General features: G+C 55.0%; 1 protein-coding gene across 1 annotated transcript; it reads right to left on the bottom strand.

Annotated features, from left to right (window-relative positions):
* Positions 1 to 20698: 20698 nt before the first annotated feature.
* On the bottom strand, positions 20699 to 27442 carry LOC118145832 (uncharacterized). Its single transcript, XM_054257829.2, has 3 exons — positions 27377 to 27442; positions 25008 to 25872; positions 20699 to 21012 (listed from the first exon to the last, which is right to left on the bottom strand). The coding sequence occupies exons 1-3, from the start codon at positions 27440 to 27442 to the stop codon at positions 20885 to 20887; spliced, it is 1059 nt and encodes a 352-aa protein (XP_054113804.2). The 3' UTR covers positions 20699 to 20884.

Below are 27442 nucleotides of genomic sequence, written 5' to 3'. Positions count from 1 at the left end.
CGGGGGCAGGCCCTGCGCAGCGCCGCGCCGGGTGGGGGGCGGGCCTCGCGGGCCCTGGAGTGGCGCCCGGGCGGCGCGGGCTCCCGGCGGGCGCTGGCGGCGCCGCTGCGGTGGCCCCGCCGCTGAGTGGTGGGACGCGATTTACTGGCTGCAATTCCCGGCGCCCCTCGATGGCACTTAAGAGAGACCGGGAGGGAGCCGGGGAGAGCGGGCGGAGGGCAGGCGGGCGGAGGAGGGGCGGCGGGAGCCGTGCGCGCCGGCGGGGGAGGGGCGCGGGCGGGGGCGGGCGGGCGGGAGGTGGGGAGAAGCCCGGATGGAGGCGGCGGGCGGCCGCGGCGCGCCGGGCTGGGGTGGGGGGGGGCCCTGCCTTCAGCCCCCGCCCACCCGCGCCCAGCCCCCCACGCACGGCGCCGATGCTGGGGGTGAGGCCAGCCCCCACTCCACCGGCCCTCCCCACCCCAGGCCTTCAGAAAACCCCCACCAGCTCACCGGTCCCTCCTGCCCACCCTCCCCCCTCACCGATTCCCCCCTCTAATCGGGCTGCGCCACCCCCACCCCCATCCCCACGGCCACCAGAGATCAGAAACTCTAGGCCCACGGGCCCAATCCAGCCTGAAGCCAGGCTTGCGTGACACCATAGTATTTTTTGTTTTTATTTTGAATTAATTTCCATCGTTTAAAAATCGGGAATTTTCACTTAAAAATCCACAGATGAGCTCGGTTTGGAGAAGAGGAGGCCTGGGCAGCAGCCTCCCCCTCGTGCATTCTGCTTGCCAGCCGTCTTGACAGACACCGGCCTGCAGCTGGCCTAAGTCCCCACCAGGCCCACCTGCCTGGCCCGGGAGACAGCGAGTTCTGCCTCCAGGCCCGCCGTGCCCCAGCGCCTCTGCAGGTCCCGCTCTGGGATGACCACCTCCACCCCTCAGGCCCCTCTTCTGAGAAACTTTCTGGGACTGCCCCCCCAGTGGCCACCCAGTCCCTCTGTGCAGCCACAGCCCCCTAGGAGGCAGTGGCGCCTGCTCCACCCCGACTGAGTCCTCCCTGGCTGGCACCAAGGCCTCTGCGGCTGCGCTCTCCCCACAGGGCTGCTGCTCTCTGGCTGGATTCTCTGTCTGTCCTGGCTCTGGGCCTGGCCCACAGTAGGCGCTCAGTAAATGTTGGCTGAGCAGCAACTAAAGAAAGGCCAGGATTGGGATTCCACAAGGCAGCCTGGGCCGTAGCGGGGACAGGGCACCGGTCCCTGCAGCTGATGCTCATTTTAAAAGCCCCGAATGTTCATTCGGGATGACTCTTGCCAACCAAGGAAGCTAGTACTTTCCACCCTCATTTTTCTCCACCTTAATGTCACTGCCAAGGCTTCCAGGCCTCTGGGTCTGCTGCCCTCAGACTGGGATCAGATCCCTCAAGAAGGTGCAGTCTGCCTGGGGACTGTCCAGGAGGGCCCACAGGATCCAGCTGTGCCACCCTGGCACCTGTGAGACCACAGCCATGCCACAGGATCTGAGGGCAGCAGCTGGCCAGTGTCCCTGGGGGCAGGAGAGAGAGACAGAGTAGCTCAGACAGCCCCTCAGGGCCAACACAGCTCTACTGACTCCCCAGGCAGGGGCTGGGGTACCCCTTCATGCCGCTGCTTCCTGAGCAGAGGACAAGTGGGGAGTTGGACAAGAGCTGTCCCTTCTCAGCCACTAGACGCATCTCAGGTTTTACTAAAAATCTGTGTGACAAACCCAGCCAGACACCAGGATCCCATTTTAAAGAGAAGAAACAGGTTCAGAGAGGGTGACCTTACCAAGGTCACAAGGCTGACAGAGCACTCAGCCTCCAGGACCTTATGCACCCCCTTAAGTGTCCGTACCTTGAGGGAAAGCGAGAGCTGGTCAGGGTTAGATCCAGAGCTAAGTCCGGGAGGTGGGCCTGGTCTTTACTGCAGGAGAGGCAGGCACCTGCATCCTAGAGCTGGCTCCAGGCACATCTCCCTCCTGGAGGCTTGCACAGCCTGGGTAGATGCCCAGGACAGGTCCCACCTCCTCAACTCTCAACTACTCCCTTGCCACAGCGGCCTGGCCAGTTGCTCTCCTCAGTGACAGGGCAGGAAAGCAGGCTTAGCTCAACAGCCCGCAACCACACACGAGCTGCAGAACACCTTCCTGGACCTCAGTGTGCCCATCTGTCCTGTGGGGAAACACCTCCAGCCTCTATGGGCTTTTGTGGGGCTGGGGGTGCAAACAAGACAGCAGATAATGGGCAGGGAAGGGGGAGAGCCAGGAAGTTAACGCTCCAGCTCTGAGCTGGTCTGGGTTCACGTCCTGACTTCCCAATCACCTGTGACTTGGCTGCTCAAGGCCTCAGTTTCCTCATCTGTAAAAAGAGCAGAGGGGATTATAAGACCAACGGACTCAAGGGACTGTAGCGAGGCTGACAGGGGGTCCTGCATGGAGAACTGTCAGCACAATGTGACAATTGTAAGGCCTAAGACCTGTGACCTTGACAGTGGAGACAGGAAAAGGAGCAGCTAAACACGTGGACCCTGGAGGGCTCACATCCAGCTCCGCTGCACCAGCCTGCGTGGCATTGGGCAAGTCACCTGACCTTTCTGGCCTCAGTTGCCCTGTCTGTAGAGGGGTCTATTAATGACAGTTCTCAGCTTATCAGGTTGTGCTGGGGCTTAAATTAGATAACTCAGGTTCTGTACTTAGAACAGCACCTGGCACCAGTAATGCTCAAACAGCATTGGATTATAAAGGCAACCAGTCCCCAGCTCAAGGAGACACTCCTGCTGTCCCCAGGAAACCGCAGGCCTGATTTTTCATTCAGAAAATAATCAGACAGACCTATGTTCAAATTCTACCTCTGCCATCTGGGACCCTCTGGGCTGGCCTCAGTTTCTTCACCTGTGAAATGGGGACACAGCACCTGCCGCAGCCGCTCTCCAGCTACGTCCCTCACCCAGGTCCGTGAGTTATAGGGATTTTTGTCTGTCTTGATCCCTGCTAGACCCCCAGCATCTACAACACAGCAAAGCACATAGTAGGTGCTCAACAAATATTTGCCACTGAATAAGGATTCTCTGATGGGAATGCTTAGCTAGAAGGCTGGGATGACAGAGCCCCTGCCTGTGTGCAGCTCCCCTTGCTGGGAGACGGCCTAGCCCAGCTGTGGTCCCTTCCTTATCTCCATCTCCCCACAGCAGGGATCAGGAGGCCTGGAGTTGGTCCCCTCTGCAGCCAGGAAGCGTGTCACTTTCACTGCAGTGCAACTGGGTTTCTTGGGTGAGGGAGGGACCTGGGCAATTTTCTGGTTCACAGCTCATTCCAGAGCTGCCTGGTGACACAGACGTTCCCAGCCCCTGCAGGCCCAGGGAGGCCCTGCTCCAACGGCTCCAGCCTGGGATTCCCACCCTCGTGTCCACCCACAGGGACTGAAGGGACTTCCCGACTGAGCCTCAGGATGTCATCTGGGGGCTGGGTTCCCGTCCCCAGCCCCAGCCCCTCACGTGTGCACAGCACTCCCCCGTTACAGTTTACAAAGTGCGTTCACAGACATTATCACGTCGGCTCCTAAACGCCCCCTAAAAACCACAATAAATCTCTCGCTCTGGCTCCCGAGCCCACCGGCTGCTGCGTAATCAGTGAGCAGAGAGGCCTCAGGGCCCAGAGCCTGCCAAAGCCGATGCAGCGCCAGCAGGGGCAGAGGGGGCTCCATGTGGGCGGGTGGCAGGTGGTGGGTGGCAGGCCCAGCTGGGCCGCTGCAGGAGTGAGGAGCCTGCTGGAGGCCCAATCCTGCAAAGGCAAAATCAAAAAATGATGTCTCAACCCAGAATGTCTCCTGGAAAATTGGGCCAACAGGTCTTGAGGGGAGGCGTTGGGGATCCAGGGGCAGAGTAAACTCTGGGTAGGCGCCTGGAGGGCTCCTCAGCACTCAGGAGCATCATTGAGGGGGTGTCACTTGGAAGAAACACGGTTTACAGTCCAGCACTTGGGGCCCAGGGACAGTCGGGACAGTCAGTCCAGCTGGCTTCTCCCGCTCTGCTCCCCTTCATCCCTAGATAACAGGCCTCCACCAGTGCAGGCCCCCGGCAATGGGCTCCCTACGTGCCAGGCCTTGCGCACTTGGCTGTTCTTTTTGTCTGCAAGATCCTTGCTGCTGTGTTGAAGTCTTAATCTTCCTTAAAGGGCAGTTGAGAACTCCCTCACCTGGAGATCCCTCTCCAGCTTCTGGAAGCCACACTTGGGCCCCACAGCTGCTCCTGGGTTCCCCTCCCTCAACTGTCATGCGCCCCCTTCTCACTTTGTGAGAAGGGCAGGGCCTGTATCTTACTGCCTTTGCAATGGCCCAGAGCCCCCTGCACGCAGAAGGGGTGCCTGTGAATGACAGTGATGGCAAGCCTGAAGCCTCAGGCTTATAGGAGGAGGTGAGACCCCCACCAACAGACGACAGACGACGCCATCGCCATTCCTGCAGTTGCAGCCCAGCCACTAGCCCTGGGCAGCCCCAGAGAAAGATTCCCCCAAATGTCTGCGCCGAATCAGCCAGCCGCTGCGGTTGAGTTTTGTTTTTTCACATTTCCTTTGATTCTCAAAGTTATAGGAGCTCAACTTACAAACTGTGGAAAGTTCAGGAAAGTTTAAATAAGCAGGGCAAGGGAGGGCCTGGCGTAGCAAAGTGGTGGCTGCCCTGGCAGGCCTCCTGCCCATAGCATGCACTGTAAGCCTTGGGCTGGACCTCCAGGCCACAGAGGCTCTGATCTGTCACAGTGGGGGTTGTGGCAGTGTCATAGCAGCCATGGAGCAGGTGGCAGCTTCTCTGTGGTCACCTCTGAAAGGATCCAGCATTTCTGCTTTCCCTGGATATGAAAACCAGCTGCCAGGCCTGAGCATTGGTCAGGGGTTGGGGGTCACCATAGGCCCTGTAAAGTGTTCACCCTGCAGTGTCTGAAGCCTGATAGAGACAGAGGGAGTGGGGAAACTGGAGGTGGGAGGTGACTCATGGGGCAGATGTCCACCCTCCCAGGGGACACTGGAGCACCCCCATGAGACCCCTGAGCGCACAGCCAGAGGCCTGGGAGAGCAGAGCCCCAGCAGCCCTACAGCCTGGCTCCTTGGCCTGGTATTCCAGCTCCTTCCCCCAAGAAGGAACTTGTATCCAGAAGTATCAAGAATTCTTACAACATAACAACCAAAGGACAAATAGACCAATTTGTAAATGGGCAAAGGATTGGAATAGAATTTTTCCAAAGAAGATACACAAATGGCCAGGTGCCGTGGCTCATGCCTGTAATCCCAGCGCTTTGAGAGGCTGAGGCAGGAGGATCACCTGAGGTCAGGAGTTTGAGATCAGCCTGGTCAACATAGTGAAACCCTGTCTCTACTAAAAATACAAAAATTAGTCAGACGTGGTGGCCGGCGCCTGTAATCCCAGCTACTTAGTAGGCTGAGGCGGGAGAATCGCTTGAACCCGGGAGGCAGAGTCACAGTGATCGGGGATCACACCAGTGCCTGGGCGACAGAGTGAAACCCTGTCTAAAAAAAAAAAATGGGCCGGGCGTGGTTGCTCAAGCCTGTAATCCCAGCACTTTGGGAGGCCGAGGCAGGTGGATCACGAGGTCAAGAGATCAAGACTATCCTGGTCAACATGGTGAAACCCCATCTCTACTAAAAATACAAAAAGTTAGCTGGGCATGGTGGCGCGTGCCTGTAATCCCAGCTGCTCAGGAGGCTGAGGCAGGAGGATTGGCTGAACCGAGGAGGCGGAGCTTGCGGTGAGCCGAGATTGCGCCATTGTACTCCAGCCTGAGTAGCAAGAGCGAAACTCCGTCTCAAAAAAAAAAAAAATGCTTAACATCGTTAGTCAAAATCACAATAACATACCATTTCATACCCACTGGGGTATCAGAGAGACAGGCAACAACACGTGTTGATGACTATTTGCAGAAACTGGAATGTGTGTGCTTTGCTTCACTCCTAGGTATACACACCCAAAAGAAGGGAAAATATATGTCCACATGAAAACCTGCACACACATGATTCCAGCAGCATTTTGTGTGTGTGTGTGTGTGTGTGTGCGTGTATGTGAGATGAGTTCTGCTCTTGTGGCCCAGGCTGGAGTGCAATGGCATAATCTCCTCTCACTGCTACCTCTGCCTCCTGTGGGTTCAAGTGATTGTCCTACCTCAGCCTCCCTAGTAGCTGGTATTACAGGGATATGCCACCACGCCTGGCTAATTTTTGTATTTTTGGTGGAGATGAGGTTTCACCATGTGAACTCCTGACCTCAGGAGTTCCTGTGCCTCACCTGATGATCCACCTGTGTTGGGCTCCCAAAGTGCTGATATCATAGGTGTGGGCCACTGCACCCACCCCCAGCAGCATTATTCATGATCTCCATAGATTAGAAACAACCCACGTGTCCACTCACAGATGAATGGATAAACAGGATGTGGTATATCCACGCAGGGGAATATTATTCAGCCATAAAAAGGAGTAAATTACCTATTCATGCTACTACATGATCAATCTTTTTTTTTTTTACATGATCAATCTTAAAAAAAAACATCATGGTAAGTGAAGAAAGCCAGACACATATTGTCTTGATTCCATTCATGTGAAATGTCCAAAATTGGCAAATCCATACAGACAGAAAGTAGATTCATGGTTGCCAGAGGCTGGAGAAGAGGGGGAATTGGAGAGTGATTACTAATGGATATGGGGTTTCTTTTGGAGATTATTTAAATGTTCTGGAATTCGATAGTGGTGATGATTAAAAACCACTGAATTATATACCTTAAAAGGTGAATTGCATGGTATGTGGGTTTTATCTTAATTAATTGTTTATTTGTTTATTTAGACACAGTTTTATTCTGTCCCCCAGACTGCAGTGCAGCAGTGCGATCACAGCTCACTGCAGCCTTAAACTCTTGGGCTCAAGTGATTCCTCTCACCTCAGCCTCCTGAGCAGCTGGAACTACAGGCCTGCGCCATTACACCTGGCTAATTTTTTAAACGTTTAGTAGAGAAGAGGTTTCACTATGTTGCCCAACCCTGTCTCAAACTCCTTTGCTCAAGCAAGCCTCCTGCCTTGACCTCCCACAGTGCTGGGATTACAGGTGTGAGCCACCATGCCTGGCCAATAAAACTGTTTTTTCAAAAAAGAGCGTGCCCACGCTGCAGTCTACTCCAGAGGCCCCTGGGAGCCAGCCCTGCTCCCTGCCCAGGTTCAACCCTGGCCCCTCCCAAGCCACCTTCCCGAGACACAGTGTGGGCAGGGATGCTAGGCAGTGGGCGTGCTAATGTGGACGGGAGACACTGCTTTCTCCGCTGGGTCCAGGGGCCTCCTGTCTTGGGCCTTTTTCTCTGGCTGTTCCTTCTCCCTGAAACACTCTTTCCTTCCTCCTGCCCAGCCTCTGGAGCTCAGCTCAGCGTCCTGGTCCACAGAGGGTCATTGCCTGACCCTACACCCTTGTGACTGATTCTCAGTCCTCTCCTAGTTTCCAACCTTTGACACAATCGTGGGACAAGTGCAAAGTGGGGGCACAGTCAACGTTAGCCAAATGTGTGGAGCAGGGGCAAGTAGCACAGGGTGAGGTTGATGGTGTTGAGGAGGGGCGAGCTGTCGGGGGAGTGGACATCCACCCCACACATCAGGAAGCCATGAGGATGAGGAGGGGGCAAGCTGGATTCAGGTTCTAGAAAGATGCCTTTGGTTGTTCTGCAGGGGACGGACCTGACTGGAAGCATGAGGTCGGATAGAGGCCATGGCCTTAGTCCAGGCCTGGAGAGGCACGGCCTTGGGCAGAGGATGCACAGGCAGAGGGGAGGGGCATACTTTGGAGAAATCTGGGAGCCAAAATCAAAGTGACTTTTGGACGGCAACAATGTGAGGGAGGGGGGCCCAGGATGGCACCAGGCTCTGGTGGCTTGGAGGGCCAGGTGGGGATGGGGACATTTCTGAGGTGGGGAGCACTATAGGAGGAGCACATCAGGTGTGGCTGACTCTGAGAGCCCAGCAAGCAGTGCCACGCCCACTTACTAAGTCCATCCATGCACCCGTGACACTTCCCAGGTCCATCTCCCTTAACACCCAATTGCCGAGGGCAGGTCTCCACAGCCCCTTCCTGGCCAAAGTGCCTCCCACCGTCAAGCCGCATGCCTTTTCTCATTTGTCCTCCATGGTGCCACCAGTTAAAATCAGCACAGCTTGGTCCTTCTCCAGCTCAGAAACCTCTGATTGCTCCCTACTGATCTCTGAACAAAGTCCAGATGCTCCAACCAGGCCCATGAGACCCTCCAGGGCCAGCCTGCTTGGCTTTGCAGCCTCTCCTGCACCTGCCCCGTTCCTGAACTCGAATCTCATCCCACACACTCTTGTCTGCTCTGTGCCTTTGCTCCGGCCACACTTCCTGCCCCAGATGCCCTGCCCTTGCCCCCTTCCTCGAGGCCTCCTCAGAGCCTCCCTCATGAGCCTCAGCAGCAGGAAGTCTCCACTCCATAGTCTTCACTGGAATCCAAACCAGGGCATGTAGCCTGACCAGGAGTTTTTTCTTTTTGTTCATTTAATTAAATTTTTTTTTTAATTTTTAGAGACAGGTTCTCTCTCTGTTGTCCAGGCTGGAGTGCAGTGGTGCAGTCACAGCTCACTGCAACCTCAAACTCCTGGGTTCAAGGGATTCTCCTGCCTTAGCTTCCTGAATAGCTGGGACTACAGATGCACACCATGATGCCTGGTTACTTTTTAAATTTTTTGTAGAGACAGGCTCTCCCCATGTCACCCAGGCTGGTCCTAAACTCCTGAGCTCAGGTAATCCCCTGCCTCAGCCTCCCAAAGTGATGGCATTACAGACATGAGCCACTGTGCCGGGCCAGTTTTTTTCTGATAGGGACTTTATTTTAAATGACACAGAAATATATAACCATCATGTGGTAGTGCACACCTGTAGTCCCAGCTACTCGGGAGGCTGAGGTGGGAGGATCCCTTGAGCCCAGGAGTTTGAAGCTACAGTGAGCTGTGATTGCACCACTGCACTTCAGCCTGGGTGACAGAGTGAGACCCTGTTTCTTAAAAAAATTTTATTTAATCTTAAAAAATGACCTTAAATTGGAAATATTTTATTGTGCCCGGTTGAGAAGTTGCCCCTGGCTCAGATACACAATGTCAAAGTCCTGGAGATCCCTATCTGTCAAGTTCATGGATGTGGCCCCACGCCTGGGATCCCTTGTCTGGGTGCCAAGGTGGGGGTGGGGGGAAGGGTGAGAAGAGAGATGGGGCATGGAAGTAGGAAAGGAGGGAGGGAGGACAGGAAGGAGGGTGGGAGACATGGGGGGTTGAGTAGGTGGGTGGGGGGATGAGTGGGGGGTGGGTCATACCAACCCATGGGCCACTTTTTTTTTTTTTTTTTGAGATGGAGTCTTGCTCTGTCTCCCAGGCTGGAGTGCAGTGGCGCGATCTTGGTTCACTGCAACCTCCACCTCCTGGGTTCAAGCGATTCTCCTGCCTCAGCTTCCCAAGTAGTGAGGATTACAGGCACCCACCACAGTGCCCAGCTAACTTTTGTTTTTTTTTTTGAGACGGAGTTTCGCTCTTGTTACCCAGGCTGGAGTGCAATGGCACGATCTCGGCTCACCGCAACCTCCGCCTCCTGGGTTCAGGCAATTCTCCTGCCTCAGCCTCCTGAGAAGCTGGGATTATAGGCACGTGCCACCATGCCCAGCTAATTTTTTGTATTTCTAGTAGAGATGGGGTTTCACCATGTTGACCAGGATGGTCTCGATCTGTTGACCTCGTGATCCATCCGTGTCTGCCTCCCAAAGTGCTGGGATTACAGGTGTGAGCCACCACGCCCGGCCAATTTTTGTATTTTTGGTAGAGACAGGGTTTCACCATGTTGGCCAGGCTGGTCTCGAACTCCTGACTGGAAGTGATCCACTGGCCTTGGCTTCCCAAAGTGCTGGGATTACAGGTGTGAGCCACCGCACCCGGTTGCCCCGGGCCACATTAGACCCAGCTCCTAGTCCAGAGCTCAGAGAGGCCAGTATGGGATCCACATAGCCCCCATGAGCTGCTGGGGTGCAGAGGTCCTCAGCTCTCCAATCCATAGGGTTGCCAGGCTGGAGCCCCCTCTTGGCCATGGGTATCTGGCCATTTGGCGTCCTTGTCCTCCAGCCTCCATGAGGGCCTCAGCTGAGCCTGTAGGCCCAGCCAGCCTTCCAGGCAAATTGACCAGATCCCTCGGGAGTCATCCTTGATGCTTCTGCTCGCTCCCTCTGTCCTCCATCCAATCCATCAGCAAATCCTGTTAGATTATTTTCAGAGCCTCCTCTCTGTCTCCCTGTCCTGCCCCAGCCCCTCCCCCAGTCTATTCTCAACCCAGCAGCCAGAGGGATCCTTTTAAATGGTGCATCCAGGAGGCCTCACCATCTGGCCCCCATTTCCTCTCTGAGCTCATCTGCCACCTCCTCCCTGCCACTTTCCTGCAGCCACACTGACTCCTGCTCTTCCCAACCATGCCAGATGCACTCCCCGCTCAGGGCCTTTGTGCTCTGCCTGGAAGGAATGCTCTTCCCCCAGAGCCACCTTCTTACCTCCTCACCCACTTCCCATTTTTGCCCAGATGCCACTTTCTCAATGAGACCTTCCGTGGACATCTACTTATCATTGAAAATAACAAATGTATCCCCTTTCTACCCTTCCCTGTTTTATTTTTCTCCTTAGCACTCCTGGTCACAATATATGTTGCTCCCTTATTATATGTTTTGTCTGTTTCCATCCATTGGAATGTGATCTCCATGGGGGCAGGGGTTTTGTCTGTCTTCACCACTGTTGTATCCCCACAGAGCATGGAGCCTATAGGGCTCACATTAGATGCTCCAAAGACATGCGCAGCATGAATGAATGAGTGAATGAAAAAACAAAACTCAGCCGGCTGCATTGGCTCACCCCTGTCACCCCAGCACTTTGGGAGGCCAAGGCAGGCAGATCACAAGGTCAGGAGTTTGAGACCAGCCTGGCCAACATGGTGAAACCCCGTCTCTACTAAAAATACAAAAATTAGCTGGACATAGTGGCACATGCCTGTAATCCTGACTGCTCGGGAGGCTGAGGCAGGAGAATTATTTGAACTCGGGAGGCAGATGTTGCAGTGAGTTGAGATTGCACCATTGCATTCCAGCCTGGGTGACAGAGTGAGACTTCATCTCAAAAATATAAAAAAAATAAAATAAGAAAACATAAACAACAGAAAAAACTAACCTCTCTGAGGTCCAGGCTTGTTCCTCCTGGGCCGGCCTGCACTGCCCTGGACCCCATGTGGTCCCACCTGCTGCCTTGGCCCCCAGCTGCTCTAGACTGCTATATGCCATTTACTGCCCCTACTGAAGGCTGCCAGACAGGCACAGCCGTGGGAAGCATCCAAAGTTAAGTTGAGTTCAAGAGAAGATGATCCAGGGCTGGCCCCTCTCCACCGGGCTCAGAACCACGAACACAGCAGCTTCTCCAGCAGGCCCAGGTGCACCCCCTGCCTGGACTCCTCTGACTGCCACTCCTAGCCACCACCACGTTGTGTTTCTTCCCCCCTTTACTTCTCCACACTCATTTCTTACTTGAGCCTCAAATCCAGCCTGGCCAGATAGACAGAGTGGGCACAATAAGGTCATGGGGTCCATTGCACAAATGAAAGGAGCTGAGAAGTCTCATGGTTGGCCAAATCTTTGCCTCCTCCCCTCACCCCATTCCCCTGCCTGATGAAGTCAGATCGGGCATGCTGGCTGGCCAGGACACTGTATGGGCATGAGGAGTCCCCCAGCCCCATCCCACCCCCGTGGGTGGTGACAGCTGGGAAACTGAGGCCAAAGGCAGCCCCACTGCAGCACTGCACAGGGACCTGATGTGGGGCCGTGGATGTGGAGGAACTTGTCAGCCACAGAGGTTGTGAGTGTGTGTGGGTAGCTATTGTAGATGTGTGCATGTGCATGTGTGTTTGTGTGTGCACACTGGCATATACATGTATGTATCATAGGGCACAGGATTCCTGTAGTGACAGATCACCATGGGGTCCCCAAATCCACACTCCTCACCTCAGCAACTCCAAGGGGTGGCCTGGAGATGAGAAGGGCACCCAGGAGGGAGAAAATGGGGCTTCTGGACCATTCTACAAGGGGCATAACAGAACAGGATGTTCTAGCATATGGAACAGCAAAGTCAGCCAGATCCAGGTGCAACGCCCAACTGCTCCAGTACTCACTGCAGTTTAGGCAGGCGGCCTAGTCTTGCTAAGCCTCAATTGTTTGCTCTGCAAAATGGGCCTAATAATTCCCATGTGACAGGGTGGTCAGAATAAAACAAGGCACAGTGGCTCATGCCTGTAATCCCAGCACTTTAGGAGGCCAAAGCAGGTGGATCATCTGAGGTCCGGAGTTTGAGACCAAACTGGCCAACATGATGAAACCCTGTCTCTACTAAAAATATAAAAACTATTCGGGCGTGGTGGCATGTGCCTGTAATTCCAGCTACCCAGGAGGCTGAGGCAGGAGAATCACTTGAACCTGGGAAGCAGAGATTGCGGTGAGCTGAGATCACCCCACTGCACTCCAGCCTGAGTGACAGATAAAGACTCCGTCTCAAAAACAAATCAAAACAAGATGCAGTACACACTCAGTAAACGATCACTATTTAGTTCATTCAGCTAGAATGAGTTGTCCTTTCATTCTAGAGTCACTTAGCCATCCCTGAGCCCTGATCTGGCCTTACTATGAGCTGGGAACCAGACATGAGACCTTGCCCTCAAGGGACTGGCACGTCAGTGTGATAATGCCGACATGCGTGGATGTGTGTTCCAGCTGCCTGCCTTTCCAGGGCCGTGTGGTTTGCTTCTTTATAAGCACCTCATCGAATCCCCAAGAGAACACCACACGTAGGGGGCTGCTACCATCCTCTTGCGGATAAAGAAGCAGGCCAAGGAACTGGCTCAGGGTCATCCAGTGGACAAGGGCCAGAGCTAGGATCTAAAACAAGGCTGTCACCCCCACGCTCAGGCAGGACAGAAACCTGCACAAGGCAGGTCATTAACTGCTCAAATCAGGTGGCACCTGGGGGCTGTGGGAACACTGGGGAAGCAGCAGCTTTGAGGGGGGTTCAGGAAGGGACTCGCAGAGGACACTAGTGAGTAGGGACTTAGAGGCATGGAGGCTTGGACAGGAGAAGAGGAAGGGAGGGCCAGGTGGGGATGACAGCCCGGACAAAGGCCCAGAGCAGGGGATGGGCAGCTTAACCTAGCCCCCTCCCGCTGCCCAGATCCCAGCTCTGCTCCTTGCTGCTGCGGCTCTCGAAGGCCCTCTTAGCCTCCGGCCTTTGCCTATGCAGTTCTCTGTTCGCGTGCTGTTCCTCTTGTTCTCCTCTGCACCAGGCTCAGTGGTGGGTGACAGGGCAGGATTTGAAAACAGGCCAATGGGACTCCCCAAACAGGTGGGTGAGACTGAGGGTTGAGAGGAGTCTGCCAGGAAGAGCATGGTGAGGAGGGAGAACAGAATGTGCCAGCATGTGAGGGCAGAGTCAGGACTGTGCCTGGGTCTGTATTCCTGCCCAGCCTGGGGTCCGTCTCTCATAGTCCAGGGCTCCAAAGCCAGTGCTCTCTCCCCCATCCGGCTTGGGGGATGGCAGGATCTGGACACAGAATGCTCACTGACTTCGGAGTCCCACAGCCCTGGGTGAGAGCCCTGGCCCTCATATCACTCTAGCTAAACCCTGGCTTTCTCTCCTGTGAATGAGATTGTACTTCAGGAATGATTAAGGAAAGTCCCTGGCACAGAGTAGGTGCGTGGCAAATCCCAGTGGACTGGAACCCCGGGACAGAGCCCACTCTGCCATTTCCCAGCCAGGGAGCCAACAGGCTCTACAGGGCATGGAGGCTCTGGGCTTAGCCAGGTGGAGTTGTGATAAGAGCAGCAAGGTTACTGAGTGAGCCCTGCCTCTCCTGGGGCCAGTGTCGGTGGGGGTGAGAGCCCTGCTCTCCAGTAAGTCACTGTAGCCCTCCCAGTTACTCAAGGAGCTGGCCACAGCCCAGCCTAGCTGACAGAGGAGACAGGCGTCTGGGGCTGGGTCACCCTCAGCCTGGACACCACCTCCACAGACAAGGAGGCAGTGGGAGTCCATGGGGCTGCCCTTCTGGGGCAGGGCTATTGGAGGTGGCCCCTTCCCACTCTGCCCTGAGACCCTATTAGAGGGGACACTCAGAGGCCCAGTATGTGACAGTGGCACTTACTAGACACTTTCTTTTGGCCAGAAAGGGGCTGGGTGCTTTACAGAGTCTCTGACGCCTGGATATTAATATCCCCATTTTGGCTGGTTGCTGTGGCTCACGCCTGTAATCCCAGCACTTTGGGAAGCCGAGATGTGCAGATCACTTGAGGTCAGGAGTTCAAGACCAGCCGGGCCAATGTGGTGGGCGCCTGTAATTCCAGCTACTAGGGAGGCTGAGGCAGGAGAATCACTTGATCCCTGGAGGTGGAGGTTGCAGTGAGCTGAGATCATGCCACTGCACTCAGCCTGGGCAACGGAGTGAGACTCCTTATCCAAAAAAACAAACCAAGAAAAAAACCTGGAGAGAGGTCAAAGATACCTGGACTGCTTAGTCCAACAGCACCTCTGACCTTCATCTCCCCTTGCCCCACAGGCAGAGGTTATTTGAATTCCAGCGATGGGAAGCTCACTCCTACCGAGACCCCACCTTTGGGCATGCATGAAAGAAAACTCTTCTCAGTGGAGACTGAAATTGGCCTCCTGAAACTCCCACCCTAGGGCTGAGCACTCTGTTCCCAAAACAGCCTTCAGAGCTTGAGCACAGCAGGACACCCCAATTAGCCAGCATGCCTCTCCTGGGTAGCTCCTCTCTGAGCCTTAGCTCCCCCTGCTCTAAAACACGGTTACAACAGCCCTGCCACAAGGGATGGTTGTGAGGCTTTAGGGCTTTAATAAACCTAGAATATTCCAGGAGCGTCCTGAGTCCTCAGAGAAGCTGCAGCCAAGAGGAAAGGCTCAGAGGGCCTTCCAGGGACCCAACTCACCTTCCCCAAAGGAGGAAGTGGCCGTGATCAGGGCAGCCCATGGGAGGGACGGGGTGGGGACCACGGTGCGTGAGCCCGTGGTAAGTGGGTGTTTCACCTGCGCTCTACAGTCTCTTCCCAGACCTGGCCCTCCAAGAGGATGTGGCTCAGTCTTGCTAAAGGACAGCAGGAAGGGCCAGGGAAGCCTGGGTTCAAGTCCTTTCTCTGCAATTTACCAGCCACGTGTTAGTGTAGCTGTTGGTTAGTTACTCTCTGCTCTCAGCCTGGCGTCTGCAGCTTGGAGAAAGGTCCTGTCTCCCAGGGCTGTGGGGTTCTACAGTGTGTGAGGCCAAATCAGAGTGGTGCCTGGAGTGCAGAGCCAAGCCCGCCCCAGTCCTGGGCCCCACTGGGGACAGCCAGGCCACCCCGTCATGGTTCTCCTGCCTCTGCACTGAGGAAGGGGCTGGAGAAATGCAGCTCAGGAGAAGGGCCTCACGTCTCGGCATGTTCTTTTATTTATTTATTTTTGTTTGTGACGGAGTTTCGCTCTTGTTGCCCAGACTGGAGAGCAATGGTACAATCTTGGCTCAGTGCAATCTCTGCCTCCTGGGTTCAAGCGATGCTCCTGCCTCGGCGTCCCAAGTAGCTGGGATTACAGGCGCCTGCCATCACGCCCAGCTAATTTTGTATTTTTAGTAGACACGGGGTTTCACCACGTTGGCCAGGCTGGTCTCGAACTCCTGACCTCGGGTGATCCCCCGCCTCAGCCTCCCAAAGTGTTGGGATTATAGGCATGAGCTTCCACACCTGGCCACGTCTTGGCACGTTCTGTTCCCCCTGCTCACCGTGCTGTTCCTGGCAGACTTCTGTCTCCCCTGGAGCCCTGCAGGCTTAAGTCTCTCCCTCTTCGTGAGGCAGGGCATGGTATCCAGGAGGCCTGTATGTGATCAGGAGTCTACCGATGGGGCAACTGAGGCCCAGAGACAGGGAGCAGTGTGTCCAGCATCACACAGCTGGAGAATGAGAGCTGAGATTCCACCCCAGGCCTCTGCTGCTCCCCCTGACCCTGAAGCCCTTCCCCAGTCCAGCCCCACACACATCCCACCTTGGGGCCTTTGCCCACGCCATAATCCCGATCTGGGGTGACGGTGGGTGCCCTCTCTCTGCCCACCTGGATCTTACTGATCTTTAAGGCCCCTACTCTTGCCGTCCTCCCAACCCTGTCCTTAGCCCCTGGAGCACATCCAATGTCCACCCGAGCCCCCTCCCCATCCAATTCCTCTTCACCTTTCAGCTCACCTGGCGATGCCCCCTCCTTGGGGAAGCTCCCTCTGATTGGCTGGACCATCTCCTCTTCTGAGTCCATTCCCATAGGCCACCCACTCTACCCACTTTGTGATTTCTAGCTGAGTCTGTCTCCTTCCCCAGATGAGAGCTCTCAGGGGGCTTGCTTACACGTTGCAGAACCTGGCGCGAACCAGGTGCTTGACACCAGCTGTCCCTGCACGGCACCCATCCAGCTGTCCTTTTATTCAGCAAATGTTTACTGAGCACCTGCCCTGTGTGGGGGATGTGGGATACAGCAGTGGGAAGACAGGCAGTGCTCTGACTCAGGTGGCATTCTAGTGACACGTATGCACATGTCCAAGCCAAGGACCAGTGGCATAGGCACTACCTATGCAAAGAATGGGGGAGGGGCCGGGCACAGTGGCTCACACCTGCAATCCCAGCACCTTGAGGCTGAGGCAGGCAGATCACCTGAGGTCAGGAGTTTGAGACCAGCCTGGCCAACATGGTGAAACTCTGTCTATACTAAAAAATACAAAAATTAGCCGGGCATGGTGGCTCACACCTGTAATCCCAGTTACTCAGGAGGCTGAGGCAGGAGAATCACTTTAATCTGGGAGACGGAGGCTGTAGTGAGCTGAGATCTCACCACTGCACTCCAGCCTGGGTGACAGAAAGAGGCTCTGTCTCAAAAAAAAAAGGGGGGGTGGGGAAGATGGGGAGGGTCATAAGGGAAGGTCTCTCTGGGCAGGTCCCTTTTTTTTCTTTTTTTTTTTTTTAAAGAGACAGTGTCTTGCTCTGTCACCTAGGTTGGAGAGCAGTGGCACCATCAGAGCTCACTGCAGCCTCCATTTCCCGGGCTTAAGTAGTCCTCCCACCTCAGCCTCTAGAGTAGCTGGGTCTCTAAGCATGTACCACCAAGCCCAGCTGATTTTTATTTTGTGTAGAGAGGGGTCTTGCCATGTTGCTCAGACTGATCTCAAACTCCTGGGCTCAAGCAATCCTCCCACCTACATCTCCCAAAATGCTGGGATTACAGGCATGAGCCATGGTGCCTGGACACAGGTAACATTTGATTAGAGCACTGGAGGAAGTGAAAGTGGGAGTGATGGAAATGTCAGAGGAAAGAGTATGCTGGGGAGAGGGAGCAGCATGTGCAAAGGCCCTGGGGCAGGATCGCACACAGCACATTGGAGGAATAGCAAGATCCTCGAGCAAGTTGGGGGGCAGGAGCTGAGGTCTAAGAGGGAACAAGTTGGGGCCACTGACAGCGCCCTCTGACCCTGAATGAGTGGGAGTCATTGCAGGGCTCTGAGCAGAGGCGTGCAGGAGCTGACTAAAGTTCCAACAGGACCACGCTGCTACCATGTGAAGAATGAATTCCAGAGGGCAGGAGTCAGGGAGACCCACGAGGAGTCTGCTGTGCCTTCCAGGCAGGCAGTGCCGGTGGTGCAGTGGAGGTGGAAGGAAGGTGGATTGCTGAGATATGAGAGGAGAAGCTAAGGGTCAGGTATAATCCCAGGGCTTTTGGCCTGAGCAAGTGAAGGGAAAACAGACGTGAGATGGGGTTTGTGACTGGCTGATGTGGACCTGCCCACTGGCCATCCACGTGGAGAGGTGGCACAAGCTATTAGCTGGACAGGTCTAGGTTTTGGGAGAGAAGTCCAGGCTGGTGCGGGCACCTGCCATATGAGTCCTCACGTCCTGCACATGGTAGGTCTTCAGCAAACGCCTGCTCATCAGGCCTGCACGGGACACATTGCTGGCCACAGCCCAGCTCCCAGCTTCCAGGAGACGTGAACAAGGGGCCCAGGCCCAATCACAGAGAGCCACACCCTGAGGGGCACAGAGGGCACCACCAGCACTTCTCGGGTGGCTCTGTGGAGGGGGAGCCGGGAAGGCCTCTTGGGCGAGGTGGTGGAAATCTTGGCAGATCTGGGAAGGCTGAAAAGTAGAGGAGGAAGGCCTGAAAGTGGAGGGGGAAGGCCCAGGGGAGCCGTGGTTAAGTGGATGCTGCAGGAGCCCAACCTGGTTTCAGTCTGGGCTCTGGAACTGTGACCCAGACACTGCACCTCTGAGGTCTCCACTGCTGACAGGACACTAGCTGTCCCCCTTCATGGGTTTGTGTGGGGATCAAGTGAATTAATCCCCAGAAGCTGCACAGAACAAGAAGGCAGGTGCTCAATAAACGTCACCTGCCCGTTAGCATTGCATCCAAAGCTGCCTGGGAGGGGACAGAGCACAGGGAGAGGGGGACAGCACATGAGGCCTGGGGGGCAGGAGTCTGGGGCCCAGAAATCGAGGGGGCTTCATTCTCTTTGGGCGATCGGAGTCATGGAAAGTTGTGTGGAGAGAGTAGATGTTCCCATCCATCCTTGATTAGCCGTCACCTGTGCTTGGCTTGGTACACCTGCTCCCATCCTAGACCGGAGGGTCCTAGCCAGCAACCTGCTTCCTGGGCCCAGGGCGCACTCATACAGCTAATGCTTGGTCATTCCAGGCCTTCTGAGGCTGTTCATCCTCACAGCAGCCTCGCATGTGAGGCTGGTCCGATTATTATTGTTGTTTGACAAGTGAGGACACCAAGGCACAGTGAATGTCACACGGATCAATGTCGTCTTACAGATAGCATGTGACAGAACCAGGATGCAAGCCTGGGCTGGGGATTCAACTCCAGAATCCACACTGGCTGCTCCCAGCTATGAGAATGGCCTCGGAGCCCTTTGAGGGTGGCTGGGCATTGCGTGACACATGCAGCACTACTATTCCCCAACAGGCAGGAGGAGGGTCATCACGCCCAATTTTGGGGAAAGAAACGGAAAGGTGGTGTGACTTGCCCAGGGCCCTGCAGCTTGTCCCTGGAGCAGCCGGGTCCTCAGCCCAGGTCTGGGACTTCCTCATGCTGGGTGCTTGGCAGGCACAACACACGGAATCTTGTACTTCATTGCACCTGAGGCTACTTCCGAGGCGAATACTGAGGCCCCCTCAGTCTGGAGTTATTTCTGAGATCTTTGCTCTCTTTTGAGGAGGAAGAAAATAAATTTCCCCTCCCAGGCCTCATGTCCCAGGTCCCTTTACTTCCTTTTTTTTTTTTGGAGACCGAGTCTTGCTCTGTCGCCAAGCTGGAGTACCGTGGTGTGATCTTGGCTCACTGCAACCTCCATTTCTGGGTTCAAGCAATTCTCCTGCCTCAGCCTCCTGAGTAGCCAGGTCTACAGGCACATGCCACCACGCCCAGCTAATTTTTATATTTTTAGTAGAGACAGGGTTTCACCATGTTGGCCAGGATGGTCTCAATCTCCTGACCTCATGATCAGCCCACCTCAGCCTCCCAAAGTGCTGGGATTACGGGCATGAGACACCTCGCCCAGCCCTCCCATTTTTTTTTAAATGGATCTCGATCTTTCGCCAGGCTGGAGTGCACTGGCATGATCTCCGCTCACTAGAACCTCTCCCTCCCGCGCTTAAGCAATTCTCCTGCCTCAGCCTCCCGAATAGCTGGGATTACAGGCGTCTACCACCACTCCTGGCTATTTTTTTGTATTTTTGGTAGGGGTTTCACCATGTTGGCCAGGATAGTCTGGAATTCCTGACCTCAAGTGATCCGCCCTCCTCAGCCTCCCAAACCACTGGGACAAGAGGCACGAGCCACCACACCCAGCCCCAGGTCCCTTTACTTCTGTCCCTCTCTTGACCCTCTTCTTTTTTTCTTTCTTTTTTTTTTTTTTTTTTTGAGATGGAGTTTCGCTGTTGTTACCCAGACTGGAGTGCATTGGCTCGATCTCAGCTCACGGCAACCTCTGCCTTCTGGGTTCAAGCAATTCTCCTGCCTCAGCCTCCCAAGTAGCTGGGACTACAGGCACACACCACCATGTCCAGCTAATTTTTGTATTTTTTTTTTTTTTTTTAGTAGAGACGGGGTTTCACCTTGTTGACCAGGACTCTTGACCTCGTGATCCACCCGCCTTGGTCTCCCAAAGTGCTGGGATTATAGGCGTGAGCCACCGCGCCCAGCCAACCCTCTTCTTTCAAAGAGGTTTTTCATCCCAAGAAATGCCTGGCCCACAGGTCCTGGTCCCACCCTACTGACAGCCAGTCATCCCCTGAGCACAGCCAGGAGGCTGAAAAGCTTTACTGCATGCTCTTAAGGGCTCCCAGCCAAGAAAACCAGGAAAGGGGGATACTGTGTCTACAGACCGGTGAGGTCCAGGGTCACTCCATAAAAATGGATTCCTGGAAAAACATAAACCAGCAATTTACCCTGTGAATTTTATTGGCCCTAAAAAAAAAAGCTATCTCATTTGAATAATGAAGAGAGATAAACCATTCCTAGCTCCTCTTTTATTAGTGAATAAGGACACAAACACTCAACAGAAACGGAATGCTCACAAAGCTTCAGGTCCGATTTATTAGGCACTTTAGTTTCATAAAACTCAGCATTTCTATTAAAATAAAATGATGTCCAAAAGGTTTGCTTGTTTTTAAGAAAATTACATTTAATACAGGGCAAGACTTCATTGTGGTTTTTTTTAAACAAAGCTCAGATTCTCCTGACTTCACGCCTGTTACTATAGCTGGAGGGAAACCGATTTCAGAATCCATCCGATATGTCGGATTTCACTGTGGCATCCACTTCGTCGCTCAGCAGCCAGCCATGATGTCATAAGCCCATCAGATTTCCGGTAGGGGGAAAACGCTGGGGAATTGGAAAGAATGGATATTTCTTACCAAGGAATGCAGGGGAAGGGGCTGGGTGTGTTTGGGCGGAGAAGCCGCGTGGCTGGCGGGGGACAGGAGCAGGCTCAATGTCTGTGATATTAAATGTCAGGCAGAAACCTGAAAACCCCAGCTACCCAGATGTTTCCTCATTATCCAGGTGTCTGGCACTGAGCAGACCATCCTCCCACCTCCCAGAAGGTGCTCAGCATTTGGGTTTCGACCTCAGTCTCCGTGGAGCGCACACTGCCAGGAGCTGTACATCCTCATGGCTGCCCACCCTTGCGTTTGGGGTTTTTTTTCTGTCTTTACACGGGGATGACAGGAGTAACTAGGTCCAGATTTTTAAAAGCTGTTGAAGTAGTGATTTGAGAAGTTCAGTCCCTGGAATTAGCTTCCACGGAATATGCTATATAAGCCAAAAAGGAGGAAAAAAAAAAAAACCCTCAGCCAACACACACACACAAACATATGTGACTCTTAAGCCATAGGACTTAAAAACCCAAAACAAAACCAGCAAGTCTGAGAACCAGGGCTGGAGACCGACACTGAGCATCGCGGAGCCCTCCCCCAGGAGCACGCTTCCCCCCAAATCAGAAAGACACCGCACAGCTTTGTTCTTCCTGACAAAGCCCCTCGCTTCCAGGGAGCGACAGTTGCCAACAAAAGCACAGGGTAGAACTCATTTACACGCAGACTGGGCTGCAAGGAGCCATCAAATGCAGACATGGAAATGGTTTTGCCTGGGAGCCCTGCCTCCCTGAGACTGGCAATGGGGACCCCTGGAGCCTGGGAAGCCCCACAGGTCGCAGATGGAGCAGGGTCCTGACCTCCTGGTGGCCTGGCTAAGCATCTGCCCCATGGAGGCCACCTCCTAGGCTTGTGACATCACAGCTAATTGCCCCTGAAAATAAGCCAGGAACTGCAGGTCCCTCAGGGCTGCAACCCTGCGAGTTCACCGGGAGCCAGGAGGAGAGGGAGCTGGGGTGGGGCCATCGCCAGTTAAAACCCAATGCTCAGATAACAAGAAAGAAGTGGTTGAGGGGGACAGTATCCGCTCTGGTAGGGAGAGGGCAGGAAGACGTGGGGGTGCAGCTGGGGGCTAAAGGTGGGGTATCTGTGCTCTCATTTCCTACCACAACCCCCCAGGCTTTACAGATGAGGATATTGAAGCCAGGGGTGGCTGAATGGCCTACCCAGGGTCACCAGGCTAATTAGCAGGACAGCCAGTGTATGGGAACAGAAAACACAGGTCTGGCACTGCACAGGGCTCCCCTGAACTGACCTCATTTAATCCGTGCTGCACTCTGTGAGGGAGGGATTATCCTTAACCTCAGTTTCCAGAGGAGCCAGTGGAGGCACAGAGAGCTTAAGCAATTTGCCCAAGGTCACACAGCTCATCCTTAGCAGAACTTGGCCTGAACTTCTAGTCACCTGATTCTGAATCCTGTGTTCTTTCTGCTGGGTGGGGGAGGCAGGTGAGGTTTAACTCAGAGTTGAGTTGTGAATCTGATTTAAATACATATTTAAATGCTGCTGATCCCCACAGAACAGAAGGGAGTAAATCACTGCAAATTCATTTTTTTAAAAGCCATCCAGGCAGGAGGCTGGCTGGCTGGGGGGTGGGGGGGTGCGGGTGGGAAGGCTGCTTTATTCCATCTCTGACAGAGCCTGAATAAAGCAGGTTGACTGTCTCTCTAGCCTCGCGTGGCAGCCACTCAGAGCTTCTGAAGTGGGGAAGTGGTGGGGTGGGAGACTGGAGAGAAGCTTTGTTAGGCAGCTGTGAGGGCTTCATCTGCCCCAGGAAAGGTGCCAGGCACATGGGTCCAATGGAGCCAGGGAAGGGAGGATTCACCGCGCATAGAAACCACGACAAAAAAAAAAAAAAAAAAAGAAAGAGTCAGTTCCCCTGAGCCAAGCTCCTACTTTCTGGGTGAGGTTTCAATGAGCCATGGGTCAACTAAGCAGCAATTGCTGGCCCAGAGACCTGACTCTGGGTCAGAGTGGTGCTGCCCAGGGCCCTGCCCACCAGGATGGGGGAGGCCGGGCAGTCACTGTGGTCCTGTATCCCAGCTACCCAGGAACCCTGTCAGCCACCACCTTCTCCCAGAGCAGCATTTGAAGGAGACAAGTCTTCAAGAACTGGGACAGAAGAAAGAGCGGGCGGGCGGGTCTGAGCTCAGGTAACAGGACAAGCGCCTGAGCCGGGCCTCCCCTGGCTGGTCCAATCTCCCTCCAGCCGGCCAGCCTTGGCGCTGCAGCGGCCAGGCTGTGCCAGACCTTCTCCCTGCACAAGGCCCGCTGGTTTCTTTTACTTTGTTTCTGTGAACGGCAAATGGGGTGTGGAGCCCAGGACTTGGGCCAGGGAAGGGGAAATAAAAGTTTCTGCCATCTGGATGTTTGACCTGGCTGAGCTGCTCCTGTTTTTCTGGGGAAATCCTACCCATCTTTTATTGGCTTTGCCTAGCATCCACCCAGAAGAGATTTGAGTCCTGCCCTCGTGGCACTTACAATTGACAGGGGGAGCTAAACAGTGACCAATTAATGGCATAAAAGTGTCCAAGGAGGGGGTGGTCCCCTACTATGATGAGTCCATCATAGTGGAACTGTCAAGTCAGGGAGGTCAGGGAAGGCTTCCTGGAGGAGGCGACATTGGTGCTGGGGCCCCAGGGATGGGGAGTGTTAATTGCTCTGACTCACTGTCCCCCTTGCAGAGACCCTCTCTGATATCCTCCTAAGGTCGCCTCCCCTCCCCTCCCCTGGTCCCCTTCTCGACTGTCTGTCGTTCACCTATGTCTCTGCTCTGGTCTGGAAGCCCTGTGAGGGCAGAGGTGGGGTCTTAGTCACTGCTGAATTGCGCATGCCCGGTGCGTAGTAGGTATGCCAGACCCCCTGTGCTGGTCTGTACCAACTATTTGTGACTATTTGTTGATCAAAAGAATAAATTACATGTGCAGAAGGCCCTGTAGTGGGAGGAATCCCAGGACAGGAGGGTGTGGGAGTAGGAACGGGGGCAAAGGACCAGAGGGTGATGGGAGATGAGGCTGAACCTCCCCAAGAACTGCCCTAGAAACGTGGATATCTCCTCCAGCCAAGGGAAACACTTCCGCCCTTTCCCTGTGGCAGAGGCTGCGGTAGGGGGTTTTCCTTCCCCTAGAGGAGAAAGTGTCGCATAACTACACTGCCCCACCCGCTGCGCTCCAGGCACGAAGCAGGTGGGCACTAGCACCCCCTGCCCAGTACTCTCTGCCACCAGCTTCCCTCCTCTGCACATTCCCTCACCCAAGGCTGCCGGGCCACCGGGAGCCACAGAGAGGGAGTGGGCTCCACCCCCCAGCAGATCCGAGGGTCTCACTCAATCCAGGGCTTCCCTGCGCCCCAGCCCCAGGTCTCACGTGCACCACCCCCATGACTGGCACCCTTTCTCCTCACCGAGGCGGAGGTGGAAGGAGAAGAGGAGCCAGGACAAATGGAGTTTGAGTCCCTGGGTCTGATCACCAGCGTGGGACGGATGCCAGATTGGCCTCTCTGCCCCTCAGATTCCTCACAAGTGAGGTGGAGACCTCCCAGGCTCCCCGGAGCCAGAGACAGAGTGGGCGCTTGGTGATCCCGTCTAAAAGACTCAAAATGAGCCCCCTCTGGTCTCGCTCTGTCGCCCCAAATCCCTCTCCCACCTCAGCTGCAGCTTCTGCAGCTCCCGAGGAAGAGGGCACCCGAATTCCAGCCTCTGAGACTGGAGTCTGGAGTTCGGTCAAGGAGCTTCCGCCCTGGGGGGCGGGAGAGACCCGACAGGGGGGACCTGTCCCCACCCCAGCAGTGCGCCTCGCCCCTCGGAGGCGCGGCTCCGCCTGCACCCAGACCCTTCCTCCGCGTTAGCCGGCTCAGAGCGCTCTGAAAAACTTTCCGCGTCCGGAACCCGCCCACGTCTACACCTGCTCGCGGTACAACCGCAAGCGCGCGTCTACACGGTCTCACCTGCCTCCGGGTTGCTGGAGGGTGCCTCGGTCATGGGTCTGCGTCTCCACAGGCTCAGCAGCGACAAGTACCCGGGCCTGCCGACCTCGGCCTTGGGGATCCGTCTCGACCACCCCCGGATTCGGAGGCGCCTCGGCGGGACCGCCTGTACTGGTCTACACCGCCTCGGCAGCCCCGGGTCGCCGGAGATGCTTCGGCTCGAGGGCCGCGCCTGCACCACCCGTGGCTCTCGAGATCTTTCAGAGTGCCGACCCGGCCGAGACCCCGCGGAGCCGCTGCGCGTGGCTGGTGCCCACGGTCGCCCCCCGGTCCCGTCCGCAGCGAAGTCGCCCGGTCTGCTTACCTGGCCCGCGCCCTCACGCTCCAGTCCTGGCTGCGCCGCCGCCTCTCTCACACATTTTACGGTACCGTCGATGGCGAAAGAAAATGTTGTAAATCCCCCTGAGGCCACGTGGCTGTCCCCCCCACCCGCTCCTCCCTTTTTCTGGCCCTCAGGACAACACGGCCCCGCGGCCGGCCGTTGGCCACGGGGCTCTAGGCGAGCTAGGCTGGTGGCGGTGGGGCGTGGTCTGGGGCGGGGCCGAGGCGAGCGGGGCGTGGTCTGGGGCGGGCTGTGGAGTGGGCGGGGCCAGGGCGGGGCGCTCCTGTTCCGGCCGCCCTCCTCCTGGAAACCCCGGCCTGAGACTGGGGGCTCCTGTTCCAGCTCCTGATTGGTCGGTCGGCCGGCAATGCTGACGTCTGATTGGCTGAGACAAAGAAGGGACTCAGGACTTGAGGGTGGGGGTTTGTGGATTTCATTCCTTGCCTTTTCCCTCCGGTGGCTGCCGCTGCTCTTTCGGACCTTCCTGAAGCGGCCTTTTCCTCCCTGTTTCTATCCTCCCTATTATAACACCATCCAAGTGATAACTGCATTTCCTTGTCCTTCTCTACCAAACAGCACCTAGAGATCGGGACTCGGGGGTTCGTGCTACTCACCGTTGTCTCCCCAGGGCCTGGCACACAGTACGTGCTCGAAACGCGTTAGCATAATCAATTAGTGGAAAATATGCACACAGGTGTTTAGAGCTATCTTTAATGTTGGCAACATCCCTAGGAGATGATATTACTCTTCTCTCCCAACGATGAGGAAACTGAGGTGCAGAGAAATTCGGTCACCTGGGAATGAATGATTGAGCTGATGCCGGGACATGATTTCATCACTGGATCTCAGATCTCTACACAGCGATGCTCTGTGCAGGGTCAGAGCTCAGTTTCCTGTCTATCAAGAGCATTGTGTTAGAGCAGAAGATAGGTTATTACTGCCAGGTCCTGTGGCTCACGCCTGTAATCCCAGCACTTTGGGAGGCCAAGGTGAGAGGAGCGCTTGTGCCGAGGAGTTCGAGACCAGCCTGGGCAACATGGCGAAACCCCGTCTCTAACAAAAAAATTTTAAAAAGTTTTCTGGGCGTGGTGGCATGACCTGTGGTCCCAGCTACTTGGGAGGCTGAGGTGGGAGGATCGCTTGAGCCCAGGAGTTGGAGGCTGCAGTGTTATGATTGCACCTTTTGCCCTCCAGCCTGGGTGACCAAAAAAAAAAAGTGTTATTTCGGCCAGGGACAGTGGCTCACGCCTATAATCCCAGCACTTTGGGAAGCCAAAGTGGGTGGATCACCTGAAGTCAGGTGTTTGAGACCAGCCTGGCCAACATGGTGAAACCCTGTCTCTACTAAAAAATACAAAAATTGGCCGGGCATGGTGGCTCACGTCTGTAATTCCAGCATTTTGGGAGACTGAGGTGCGTGGATCACAAGGTCAGGAGTTCAAGAGCAGTCTGACCAACATGGTGAAACCCCGTCTCTACTAAAAATACAAAACTTAGCCAGGTGTGGTGGCATGTGCCTGTAATCCCAGCTACTCAGGAGGCTGAGTCAGGAGAATTGCTTGAACCCAGGAGGTGACAGTTGCGGTGAGCCAAGATCATGCCACTGCACCAGCCTGGGTAACAGAGTAAGATTCCGTCTCGAAAAAAAAATTAACTGAGCATGATGGGGGCATCTGTAATCCCAGCTACTCGGGAGTCTGGGGCAGGAGAATCACTTGAACCAGGGAGGCAGAGATTGTAGTGAGCTGAGATCATCCCACTGGCACTCCAGCCTGGGCGACAAGAGAGAAACTCTGTATCAAAAAAAAAAGTGTTATTTCAGTGAACATGCTTGAATATGCTATATCCAGCACTGTGCTTGGCAGTATGAATGACACAGCCTCTGCTTCCATGTTAAATTCCTGACAACCTGCTGGGCTCTTTCCCTTCCTAGGAATCCACCCTCCTCCCCATGCATACCCATAGCAGGGGAAGTTTGAAGCAGTCTGCTCAAACCAGGCTTCATTACCCACTCTGACAGTTTGGGGCATTTTCCTGTGGAAATCCTGGGGAGGATCATGAAGCAGACTGACAT

This window comes from Callithrix jacchus, chromosome 1, assembly GCF_049354715.1.
Source record: "Callithrix jacchus isolate 240 chromosome 1, calJac240_pri, whole genome shotgun sequence".
NCBI classification, from domain to species: domain Eukaryota; kingdom Metazoa; phylum Chordata; class Mammalia; order Primates; family Cebidae; genus Callithrix; species Callithrix jacchus.
The sequence above is the reverse complement of the archived record's forward strand: the minus strand, read 5'-3'. Positions and strand labels throughout refer to the sequence as shown.